General features: G+C 36.9%; 1 protein-coding gene across 2 annotated transcripts in view; it reads right to left on the bottom strand.

Moving 5' to 3' along the window:
- Positions 1-2,874: 2,874 nt before the first annotated feature.
- The window catches only part of LOC115236508 (pre-mRNA-processing-splicing factor 8), an 11,180-nt gene continuing 641 nt past the window's right edge, over positions 2,875-13,413 (bottom strand). For both annotated transcript variants that reach the window (XM_029809019.1, XM_029809018.1), the window contains exons 2-10: positions 12,975-13,210; positions 12,195-12,363; positions 11,972-12,136; positions 11,677-11,892; positions 11,044-11,382; positions 10,678-10,783; positions 9,778-10,606; positions 4,826-9,297; positions 2,875-4,176 (exon numbers count right to left, since the gene is read on the bottom strand). In XM_029809019.1, coding sequence (XP_029664879.1) covers positions 3,583-4,176; positions 4,826-9,297; positions 9,778-10,606; positions 10,678-10,783; positions 11,044-11,382; positions 11,677-11,892; positions 11,972-12,136; positions 12,195-12,363; positions 12,975-13,188 — 7,104 coding nt within the window. In that variant the 5' untranslated portion in view covers positions 13,189-13,210 and the 3' untranslated portion in view covers positions 2,875-3,582. The remainder of the gene's footprint in view (positions 4,177-4,825; positions 9,298-9,777; positions 10,607-10,677; positions 10,784-11,043; positions 11,383-11,676; positions 11,893-11,971; positions 12,137-12,194; positions 12,364-12,974; positions 13,211-13,413) is intronic.

Genomic DNA, 13,413 nt, shown 5'->3' with positions numbered 1-13,413 from the left:
AGCTGTTATTACAGATTTAACTTCCCATTTAAATAATTTAAATTTGAAGCTGCAAAAGGCCAACCAAACGATATCAGACTTAGTTAGTCATATCGACTCATTTCGTAGAAAATTACTATTATTCAAAAATCATTTAGAAAAAGATAGTTTTCACTTTTATCCATCTTGCCAAATTCTTTTTGAAGAATACGGCAAAGATTGTAATTTTAAAAAACAACTTCATTTAATTAATTCTTTAATAACCCAGTTTGATACGCGGTTTAATGATTTCGAACTACTTAGAAAAGATCTAATTCTTTTTGAGAATCCTCTTCTTGTTCCGATTGAAGAACAAAATGTAGAACTTCAGGCAGAACTTTGCGATTTGCAAAATGATCTGTCTCTTAAACCGCGGCCAGAAAAAGGTGTTGAATTCTTTAAGATTTTAGATTCATCAAAGTATCCCGAACTTATAAAATTTGGTCTTCGAATTTTTTCTATGTTCGGCTCTACGTATTTATGTGAATCTTCTTTCTCAAAATTAAAATATACGAAAACAGATAAACGTTGTTGTTTGAGCGATACATCATTATCTTCGTTGATGCGCTCTAGTTCATCTAATATTCCTGTAGATATTTTATCCCTTGTAAATTCACATAAACGGCTTAGAAAATCAAATTGATGTTTATGCGATTGTTCTCTTCTTTTTTTCTTTTATTTTCTCATCTTTAATATAATTTTTCCTTTCCATATATATATGTACGCGAACGGATTATTCTTCCTTAGTGGAATAGGCTTACTGGGAAAACCACTTAAAAAAAAACGCATTAACAATAGTACCTCATGGGTAATGTGGAAATCTATTGTCTCGCAATTATAATTATATTATAATTATATTGCAGTCGTTCTATATTATAATTATATATTACGAGTATATTTTTTGACATTATCGATAATATGATTTTAATGTACGCGAAAATAAATTACATATATTTTGACGTTATAAATTGATATAATTGTAAATCGGGTTAAGAGAAAACTTTGAATAAAGTATCACAAAAATATGTAAATTATATAAACGGAATATATAATTAATATATTGATTTAATAAGTTTTATCATTATATTTAGGGCTAGGGCATTTAGGCATTCTTACATGCGGACGCTCCTGAGACATAGCGTCGCGCTCCTTAGTTACGCGTATCTGGCGACTCGTTGCTAACGTACGAGCGGTGAGTGGGGGGCAATAGGCGTGAGCCACGGAATCGGGCCGAAATGTGCAAGTAAATCCCAGCACTGTTCTAAGTAGAAAAAATTTTTATTATACATTATTTAAAGGATAGCTACATGGTCATAGATATTTTGTCAACAATCAGTTTCACATATTTTTCTCGCAGTTCGTTAACAACTTTCAACATATGTAACAACCAATTTTCGAGCCTTGAAAATAGCAATGAGTTAACAGGTTTCCTTGCTAATCGAAAAGTTATTCATGAACACATTATATGTTCACAATATTTATCGGATGAGAGGTGGGGGTTCCTCCTCTGTCCATGCATGAAAGTCATAAACGGACTTTTTCAGTCTAAAACAAAAACTAACAGATTTATTACAGCGTACATACAAAAACTTCACTATCAAATTTTTATTTGTTATATATATATAAAACAATGCCGTCCCCCACTTAATTTATGCGGGGTTATTCAAAACATACACACAATCTTCCCTATGTAGCGGTGAAATCGGTGAGATGCGACTTATTACGCATATTTATCCCACATACACATACACAAACAAACGCGCGCGCACACACATGCACGTACGCATGCACACACACACACAATATCTGTACATTTAATACATTTGTAAAATAAAATAAAAGTTTTAAAAATAGATGGACAGAATCTTTCACAAAATTACAATGCAAGGAAGAATAAAAACAGGATTCAATCGCGCTGCAGTTAAATATATATCAAATACATAATATTTATTTAAGGCTTTTTAATCTGTATATTTACATATACATATATCATTATTACATGTATGTATTTGTAATCGTCTATGTATACGGTTAGATGAGAAACCAAAAAAAAAATAAAAATTATTACAACATTCTTGCGTTTTGCTTATATGTATTTCGTCAAAAGATTTTTAAAGATTAATTATATTTTGTTATTTAGCGTTTTTAGATTTTCTAATACAGAACTACTAAATCATTTGAAGTTTGTCGGGCCAAATGGATCTTATATAAATATATATTATACTAACTATATACAGGGTGAATCACTAAAGGTGTTACAGGCTAATATTTCTGAAACTGAACAAGATATGAAATTCTTATTTTAAAATCATTAATTTCGCATGTTAACTGCAGTGCAAAGTTCCATTCTTGCGTCGAATGCCTGCTTCGATATCAAACAGTCGTTGAAAAATAAGAATTTCATATCTTGTTTAGTTTCAGAAATATTAGCCTGATTAGTGATCCATCTTATATATATAGACCGCTAACAGCGATGCTAAAGGCTAAAGGTAATGCCATAGACATAGTATATCCACGAAACAGAGTATGTCCTTTTCTACGTGTATCTTTACCCCCACTCCTTAAATAAAGGCAAACGCTCGGTCTAGATATACTATGTCTATGGGTAATGCAAAGGCAGCCATTTTCTGGATGGGTAGAATATATATGTTGGGCGGTAAAATGTTCACATTACAAATTCTATCATATTTATTTAGAATCCAATTTTATCTTTTATCGTATTATTCAACCAGACTGTTGACACTTTTGAAGGAAAAACTGCAATATTTCATATAAAAGTTTCTAATTTATAAATATTTGATGCATATTTAATAACACATAAAAATATCTAGTTTCTAGTCAAAAATTATATTTCTCTTGACAAAAAAGGCCAGTCCAATATAAAAAAATATATATATAAGAGAAAACGATTGTGTGCTCTTATTAAAAAAAAAAAAATGGTATTTCTTCCTTTAGATAGAATATTTACTTGGGTAGTCAAGTATGCTACACGTCATTGGTATATTTCTTATTTTTATATTTGCACTATATATACACTTGATATTTTGCACTATCTTAATTTTTCTTTAAAATATACGTTCATTATTACATTATGAAAAGACAGTATTCATATCAAATACAGATTCATATCGAATTCTGCAACACCCGGTATGACATTCTACCCACCCAGAAAATAAATGCTTTTGCATCATATTTCACCACTTAGCCGTATTAACGGTATAGTATAATATAGAAATCTGTAATCGTGACTTTTATTTTACAGAGTTTCTATTCGGAGTTGTTCTGTCACTCCTGTCAATTCTTAAATAATACTTAAGGCTTTAATCTATTTGTAATATTATTATATTTATATATTTAGAATCGCCTATAAAATTAGACAAAAAGATAGAAAATAAAAAATATTATACGTATTATTTGATAAACTTTTCGCCTATGTATACGATAATTAGATCAGGAAATAAAAAATAAAAAGCATTACAAGTATTACAGACTTACAAATTCATTATACATCCTGTGTTTTCATCAATCACTCTTAATTAAAAACTGTTGTAGAAAGAATTTAATTTATGCAAACATGTCTTCTCGATCAGCCCCGACGCCTTCACCGTCTTCCAAACTCGAGAAGTTGAGAAAATGAGCAGGCCTGTGCACTTCATGATAAAATTCTTTTGGATTCGCTAGTTGTAGCTCGTATTTCATGTTGGGATCATGCCTTACACCCATAAAATTGTAATTCCATGAACCTTGGCTGGGCACCATAAAAAAGCCAAGGAAACGATCGGACAAAAGCATCTGTACCTTTTCGTAATGGCTAGGTAAATAACCCTTCGGATTGTTTCCCTTATCAGTGTTCTGCTTGCCCCACTCAAATCCACTCGGAGTCAACTTGTATGCTGTAAGAGAGCAAGAACCGGGTGTGAAACTGCAAGTGATAACGATAGTCTTTTCACCGTCCCAGATGGAATTCTCTGCCATAATCCGGGCGTGAGTAGATATGTCCTGCGGTGACAGTTGCGGCAGCTCGTTGGGCTGCGTATGTATCCATCCCAATGGTTCCATCTCCTTCAAGTATTGATGATTAGGTAACGTGTTTGGTAGATGAACAGTTTGATGAGTTCCCCATTGTGGTGCCATTACAATGCATCTGATTTCTTTCACCTATTACATATACAAAGCAAAATTCGATCAATTAAGACAAAAGAATCAATATGAAAGTATGTATGTATACATGTATGTATATGTATGTATATACATATGTATGTATGTATGTATATACATATACATATATATAAAATTTTGACACACATATATCTCTTAGGGGGAGGGGCGAGAGAGGGGGAGGGGAGCGGCGGTGGGCGAGAGAGGTGGCTGGGAGGGAGGGAAGAAAGGGGGAGAGAAAGAGAGAAGAATTAGTATATACATTATGGATCCTCTTTCTAAAGTGGACCTTTACATACTATTTTCGTTTTCAAAACGTAATATATTTCTTTTCTCAAATTTAAATGTGTAAAATATCGTAAATCCTTAATAAATATGTATTAGGTAAAATTTCATAAAAAATATCTAAAATTTATTCTTCCCCAAAAAGATTCTAAGAATACTTTTTTTCGAACAAGAACTCTTATGCTTAAAAAAACGATTAATGCGTTTCAAGATAAAATTGCTTTTTAAAAATAGAGATAACTAAATCATCTATTATCATAGAGATAATAAAATCAAAAAAGTTTAAAGGATAAACGATATTAAAATATATTATTTCTCAATTTTGAGATAATTTTAATAAACAAAAATAGTAAAATTATTTTACCTGAGGATTATCAGGAGAGCTGATACCGTATAGATAGCCGGCTATCTGCGCTCGCAGATCGGAAATAGTAACAAATTTCTTGAGTACATTCTTCGGCAAAATGTAAGTATAGCCAGTTTCTTTGATGTCATCAGACGAGACGTAGATATGATTTGTTCGGAGATGAAGATTAGTTGCTGAAATGGCACGTACTCGCCATTCAGTCTTTGAACTGAAAGTCTGTGTCTCGTAGTTGGACGTGGTCGCAGTAATCTCGTCGCCATGCTTGTTTACTGTTCGTGTGGTAGTGGCGGTAAGCTGACTCTGCTCTTTAGTTTGCTTCTCGATTTCAGCGATTTGTTGACGTTGCGCGGACGGCGCACTTATCTCCATACCCAGAATGATATCGTGGATTTCGGATTGCGTGAGTGACGCAACATTGACATTATTCTTCTTACCGTAATCCGCCAAGATCAGATCCTTCAGCTGCACTTCCACCTTGATCCACTCATCGTCCGTCAGCGATGGCCATATGTGATGTGATTCGGTAATGGTGGTTTTATCGGGCTTTAATACAACTTTCGTTCTTTCGGTGTTGACGTGTAGAGCCCGTAAAATCAGAATCAATCGTGAGAATGCGGTGTAAGACGAGATGGTCTTCAACCAGTCATCGTAAAGATTGAATAGTACCATTTGCGGCTCGGTTGCCTTCAAGATCATATCGCCGAACTTCTCCACCTTGAGACATGCCTGGAACGGTAACTGCAATTCAGATCCTTTAATGACTATATTAGGAAAATCCAACAAGTGCACTTCTAGCGGATCTAACATTCCTTTTCTGGTAACGATAATCTGCTTTGGCTGTTCCTCCACTGGTAGAGAGCGAATCAGCGCAGCGACTTCCTCGGCGGTCTTCCACTTGGCTAATTGACCGAGACGCTTCTGGCCCGCCCAGACGGAGGTATGAATAATTTTCAGAAACAATTGTCCCGTGCGCGGATTGAAGATGAAAATTGCGCCATTGATTGGCTTTGTCGTCAAGTTGCCCTCAAAGGTTTTGTGAATCGTCACGCGATATACGTTTGTGTCATCAACAAACCATATAATTTGATTGGAGAAGAGTTCACCGTAATTTTGCGAAGAAAGATAAGGTTCAGTGGGTTCAGACGAGTATAGTTGCAAGGCTTTACGTATGCGTTCGCGTAATACGTATAAAGCAGGATTTGCTTTCATAATTTTTGCCATAGCTTGCTGTATGAGTGGCTTGCAGCCAGGAAACCAATTACCATATGCACTGTGCAAATTATATGCCAGGTCGATAGCTATCAGAAGACCGGTGGGCGATGGGTATATCGACATGTTATCTGTCGTATAGTCCAAGAATTTAGCACGAGCGTATCGTTCGATGTCATGTGAGTCATAATCGCCCCATCTCAGTTGAACATCGATCCAATATTTCTGTGTAGTGGTGTTGTCCATCACATCTTTCGAATCAGCAAGGAGTGATGGTCGGGATACGGTCCATTTATAAGCGGAAAACAAAAGGATGTCAGCACATGAGGAGTTCATCTTGTAGGACTTTCGCGGATGTATTGTTTCCTTCTGTACGGTCTCAATTTCCAATGCGTCTAATTCTTGATCAAACACCTGGCAAAGATCCATCACGATAGATTCATGCACCTTTTGCCACAAATGAGCGCGAAATATTTGAATTAAGGATATTTTTAGAGTCGGTATTTTACCATGCATAAATATTCCTGTCAGATCGAGTTGTACTTGAAAACCAACGTAAACGTTTGCACGATTAATAGTAGGCGACCACCACAGTGTAAATCGACGGTTGGGAATTTGATTGAGACCAGAACGTTGCGCATTTGTCAATTTCTTGTATTTCATGGACTCCTCAAAGCCGGAAGCCTTTTCCCAGAAGAGACCCTCCCATGTCGGGAAGTAGGTGCCTTTGAAAAGAGTGTGCTCAAGAATGCCTTCGACGCCGCCTAGCGCCTGAATCATATCAGTTCGATAGTTATTTAGGTTCCATAATTTTCCGTCGTGACGCTGATGAGTCCACCAAAACGGATTTTGCTTCAGCACCTGATATTGTTTGAATTCTGTACGAATACGCCAACCCTTGTCATAGGCCAGTGTGTGCCGATCTTTCTGGAATAATGTATTTATCCTAGGGATACCACGATCCCAGCTGTCCTCAAGATCTTCCAAAATAAGCCTGCGATTCTGAGCATTGGCCTCTTGTCGTTTCAGGGCATATTCTGCCCAAACACGTTGAGAATCGATAAATTCTGATTCCCAGGGCTGTATGTAGCGATATAAGTTAGGAATCAATTGATCCTCGTCGTGACTCATACCTGAACGAAAGTGAGTAATGCCTACATCAGTTTGTTTCGACCACCTCAAGTCCGACTGAGGTATCAACACATGACCCATCGACAGCATTCCCAGACCACCCAATTCCTTAAGAGTATAAAAGACGACGGGTGGGAAACGCGACGGCATTTTGGAGTTTAATCCAATCTTGATACGCGTCTGAATCTTGTTCTCACATTTGACCAAAAGATCCAACAACTCTTGCGTATTCACCACGGCTTCTCTAAAATAAGTCATCAGACCAATCAAAGCGGTGTTCCATTTGTTCACGATTTTCGTGAATGTGGTCGAGCCTGAAGCCATTAAAATCTGCCTGACATGATTGTGAAAACGCTGCAAGCTCTCGTCGTCGACACGCAAGAAACATTGCGCGGTTCTTTCCTTCGTGATCTCGTTCTGAAGATTCCAAACGCCGTCTCGGTGCGTAAACTCCTCATGAGTCGTTCTGCATTTGGGCAAAATTCTGCACTCGAAACCGCTCATATTAAAGAGCAAATTGGGATTATCCTTACTATAAACACTAACAAAATTGTTCTCCCACTGGATAGTGGTAGAACGTGGAAGTCGGTTCTTGATATCCCAGAATACGGCGCGACCCAGGTTCACATCGTGCTTCATTAATCTCATACGGGCGTCTCGCGGCCAACACTTTTTATTATTGTAGCCAACAATATTTTCGTTATTTGGATCGGGATGTTCAGTGAGATAACGCTGAATGAAGTCTCTCGCCTCATCAGCGGAAAAGCGCAGAAATAGATGTATCCTATCGACATAACGGCAGTATAATCGAATAGGATGCGCTGTCTCAGAGGCAACATCTTGAAACGTAAGGAAGTCGTTTGGCATTTGCGGCGGACCGGCCATTTCACTGGCTCGCTGAAGACCCAACACCAGCAGGTCCAACACTAGTCCGTAATATTGGGCGATAAAAGATGCGAATTGCAATCCTCGAATAATGCCATAGCTATTAGTGTGATTCATGTCTTTATAATTGATGACAACATTATTCTTTGCCGTCATATAATCGGCAATGTTATGATCGACTATTAAACGTAACAGCCTGTTGAGTAACGTGAGATCGATTTTTTCGTACAGCTTCTCAAATTTCGATTCTAGCAGCACATTACACTCGCCCTCGCTAACATCCCAAACATCCTGGAGATTATTGATACCTTGACACCACTTGTAAACAAGGAGCGGCGGTGGTTCCGTGTCAGCTGGTTTCACCCACGGTGGGAACAGTCGCCTTTTGTCTGCCTCGTACCACAAATACTGATCTAGGTAGGCATCCGTAATTTTCTCCAATGGCTTCACGTCATACACGGGAATCAAGTGACTGTAAAGATCCATAAATTCGATGCCAACTTCTTTAAAAGCTCTCTGTGTTAGCAAATGTCGCTTGATTCTGGACAATGCCTCGTGTGGATTATCGTATGCTTGTTCTATTAAGCCCAGTTCTTCTCGTTGACTTTGATTCAGCCTAGATTTAACGCTATAAGCCTCCTTCAAGCGTTCCAGGGCTAATATCAACAGTTTCGTATCATGTTTGTAAGATAATGGCGGAAAGGGTATTGGCGCGAATCTTCGAGATTCTAGCCAATGAACTGAAGTTGTAAATATGGCTACAGCTTCCTCCGGCGATATATATGGACCATCCTTCAAGTAATTGTGTTGTCGTTCCTGCTCGGCTTTCAAATAGAGACGCGCAAGGTTCTTTTTACACACGGTTTTGTCCACCGTAGCTCCACGTCGAATTCTCTCTCGATTGTAATGAGCTGTATTCGTCCACCAGTCGGCCTTCATCTTGATATAACGCAGTATCATGTTTTCGATCGGAATCGGCAAACCCGGCACTTTCCACGGAATATTCGCTTTCCAACAGCGCCAAGCTTCGCTCAAATGCTGAAGAATTGTCCGCGCCTTGTTCTGCTTTATTCCCTCAGGCATCATATCAACTATATCGTGCATAACAGACGCCCGTAATTCGAGATCAAAGTGTGATTCAACTCGCTGCTTCGTTACAGTCTTCGCTACGCCCTTCGAATGACGGCCCTCGAATTGTCTCGACAATAAGTTACCCAGCCATCTTTCCAATAACGGAGTGATGCCTAGATTAGTTGCTGAAATGGCACGTACTCGCCATTCAGTCTTTGAACTGAAAGTCTGTGTCTCGTAGTTGGACGTGGTCGCAGTGATAATCTCGTCGCCATGCTTGTTCACTGTTCGTGTGGTAGTGGCGGTAAGCTGACTCTGCTCTTTAGTTTGCTTCTCGATTTCAGCGATTTGTTGACGTTGCGCGGACGGCGCACTTATCGGAATCGGCAAACCCGGCACTTTCCACGGAATATTCGCTTTCCAACAGCGCCAAGCTTCGCTCAAATGCTGAAGAATTGTCCGCGCCTTGTTCTGCTTTATTCCCTCAGGCATCATATCAACTATATCGTGCATAACAGACGCCCGTAATTCGAGATCAAAGTGTGATTCAACTCGCTGCTTCGTTACAGTCTTCGCTACGCCCTTCGAATGACGGCCCTCGAATTGTCTCGACAATAAGTTACCCAGCCATCTTTCCAATAACGGAGTGATGCCTCTCATAAAGAATAACCAAACGCGCCAGCCGGGTGCCCAAAAGCCACAGCCAGGTCCTTTACCAACTGGTCCGGTGTTAAAACGATAATAAATTAGGTGCTTCAAGTCTTTACACATCCTGATCTGTCGCATCAATTTGTACTTATATCGATACATGCCGGTCAATTGATCAACGTGTGCGAAAATATATTGCAGCCCATCGGCGAGTTGAAAGGCATCCACGTTGTTCAGCCGGTACTGAACGTGAGAATCGATAATGAGTTTAGTTAAGCGAAGAATTTCGCGACACAAATGGAAGGCGTTACCAAAGCGCGATTTCTTCCTCTCTTTTGTTGTAAGCGTTTTGACAGGTTTCAAGTTAAAATTGTAATCCAAATGAAGATAGTTGAGATTCTTCCGATGTATTAGTAGATTCAACATGTTATATCCTTGACGACACACCTGCAGACCGGCTTCTACCCAATCTATTGTCGTTGTCTGAAAGAACTTGGTCGATTTAAAAGAGCGGAACAAGTAACGTTTCTTTTGTGGTTTTGGTGGTCTGTGCTTCAAAGCGTTCAGAACGAAGTATTTCAGTAGTTTCTGATAACTGACTCGCACTTTTACAGGTTGACCAGGTGGACAGTGCTCTCTGTACCATGACTTGACTAAGGGAATATCAATGGCTCTTCTTGTTCTACCGGAACGTGTATTAAACGGCCGCGGCGCCCACAAAAGGGCTATTCCATTCGCTGTATTATCAGTATAAAGAGGTATTTCCTGAAGGAATGGTTGCACTTCGCCAGGTAGAATAAAGTCTTCATCATCTTCGATTTGTGGTTCCATCGTCTATATAATAATAATTGAATATTATATAAAATTATGGTACTAATTATTTTATTTAATAATTGCAAATTTACCTTTAGCGAATTTCTATGAGAAATTGGATTGATTAACGGATCAAAATAAAATGCAGGCAAATCTGGATCTTCAGTCTTTATATATACGACATTTGGAGCATGATACCTGTAAAATGTATATGCATAAATTATAATGCATAATATGAAAAAATAATATACAAAAATATTTTATTTTAAAAAATAGTAGAAATTATTGTATGTGATATCAGCAGTATCTTTTTATAATCTTTATAAAAGAACAAATAACAATCACTAAATTTGCTTTACCACACTGCTAGGAAGATCATTTTATATTGATAAACAGATCTTAAAACTAGTGTGGAAATAAATTTAATAATAAAAATTTAACTAGATATAGCGACTTACCATGAAAGATGAACAAAATGTGGCATATTATTGTATAAGTAAGGAAACGCAATCCTATATTCTGTCCTAATAGGTTGCCTGATAATAATCTTATTTATGTCATTGAATTCATTCCAATCTTCATCAGCAGCATTTGAATCTTTTACCAGTGGCTCGAATTTTGGTCCTCCAGGAATAGCCATATTTAAGGCTTTTGCAGTAAAGAATGACTTGGGATCAAACAGATAAAAAAAATTTTGATCCACTAAGTCAGTCAACAATTGATTAGCCAAACGATACAAAGTAGCCATTTGCGGTAATGTCAGATTCCATCTCCGGTATGTAGATCCGTTAACATGTCTGGAATATGTTTTATCATTTTAATTTTATTATATATGCAATGGATAAATGATATTCTCAAGAATATTCTTTCAGTATAGCATTTTGTCCAACTGAATAACTTATATCATTTTAATGATATCCAGTGATTCAAGTTGTCAACTCACATATATAGTTGATTTCAGGACCCCTACGCTTTTCATCATTAAAAAACAAATGGGTTAATATAATGTGCCAATAAATAAGTATAGGAACAATCCTTTTTTTTCTGTTATAATTATTCATGTATATATGCCAATATATATATTAACTTACTTTGTCCCAACTAATGGCTTGTGCTCATAAAACCATGATGCAACCGACTCATCTTCTTCCGAATCAAGTTCGATTTGTATAGCCTCTAAAGGTTCAACATCCAAAACATTATCCGCATAATCTAGAGGAGGCTCTTCATCATCAAAAGGTGGAAATCTCATTCTCTTGAAATGTCTGCGATCTCTTTTTTCTCGTCTCATCATAATCCACATAGTGCTGAGAAGAAAAAATGACACTTTTAATGTAATTTATACCATTAAATAAAAAGATTTCATGCCTGCGCAAGGTTTCTTACCCCCACTGAGCTATATACACAGGTTCTATAACCCAAGGTATTTCATTGACAAATGTAATGGCTCCAGTAATATGATACAAGACCTTTACATCTCTTATTTGTTCCCATGGCATAGGCATATTTTCCAATAGTTTCATAACAGCATGTGGCATGTACTTTAACGCCCTATAACAAATACATTTACAGAAATTTTAATTATATATAGTTTTTAACAATAACTTACCCCAAATAAACACGTTTATCGTGTCTGTATTTTCTACTACTCATATCACCATGATCTCTAATGATTTTTCTTATATGTTCAGCTGGCATATCTTCTTTTTGGGCATCTACAAAGCCAAACTTCCTCTTTTCTGCGAAACGCTTTGACTGCAACTGCTGCCATTTTTGTGCTAGGACAATTAATATTGTTATAGTAAAGAAACTATATACAGAATATTTAAAAAAAGAGTTCAAGATTTAAAGGACAAATAATACTCATCAAATGAAGGAAAAAGTCCTAATAAACATGAGTCAAAAAATTAATATTGTCAGAGTTATAAACAATTTTTCATTTTGGTTAAAGTAAATGTCTTACTCTTCTGATACTCTCGCGCAGCATGAAAAGAAACATTATGACGAATTACATCAAAGAGTATAAAATGTCTGTCAAATAGTTAAAACAATGCTGGAAATTTTTTAAAGATTTCGCAATTCTGTGATATGAAGATATAAAACATGTGTGGGAATGGAAGGACATGTAGAAAACCTTCTGTAAACTTTGGAGTTTAAAGAATTCTTTTTTCTTCTTTTGGAAAAAGAAATTCTTCTTTTGGATGAAGAAATGGTAAGATAATCCATTGTTGACGAATTATTCATAACTCCAACAATATTAATTTTTCGACCAATGTTTATTAGAATTTTTTTCTCCATTTTGTGAATACTATCTGCCCTTAAAGTTCTGAACCCTTTTTTTTTAACATCCTGTATATAAATAATATTGTTAATTATTTACAAAAATTACCTTTTTCTTGAAGTTTGTCCTCAGACAGGACTTCCGGTTGTTTAGGAATCTGAGGCAATGGCGGGCCAGCTATAGCCTGCATGTGAGCATGATGAGCGGCTTGTGCATGAGCCGCAGCCTGAGCGTGCGCTTGGGCAGCTGCCAATTGAACTTGTTGCTGGGCCATCATTGTGGCCCATGGGTTTGGACCCAGCAAATATGGTGGGATAGACATGACTTCAAATTGTTTTTAAGAGCTAAAATGCAAAATAACAATATATAAAACTCAAAAAGTTGTTTACAATGTAGATACGATAGGTATCTCGACATATTTCTTTTTTATATAAAACGGACTTATAATAGAATAGAAATAGAATATAATAGAATATAATAGAATATTTTAGATTAATTCTTAACCCCTTAAAAGATAACATGGATCAATTATTTTCAATATATATAT

This window comes from Formica exsecta, unplaced genomic scaffold (genome assembly GCF_003651465.1).
Source record: "Formica exsecta isolate Colony F162 unplaced genomic scaffold, ASM365146v1 scaffold254, whole genome shotgun sequence".
Lineage (NCBI taxonomy): Eukaryota > Metazoa > Arthropoda > Insecta > Hymenoptera > Formicidae > Formica > Formica exsecta.
Note: the sequence above shows the minus strand (reverse complement) of the source record. Positions and strands in the feature narration are given on the sequence as shown.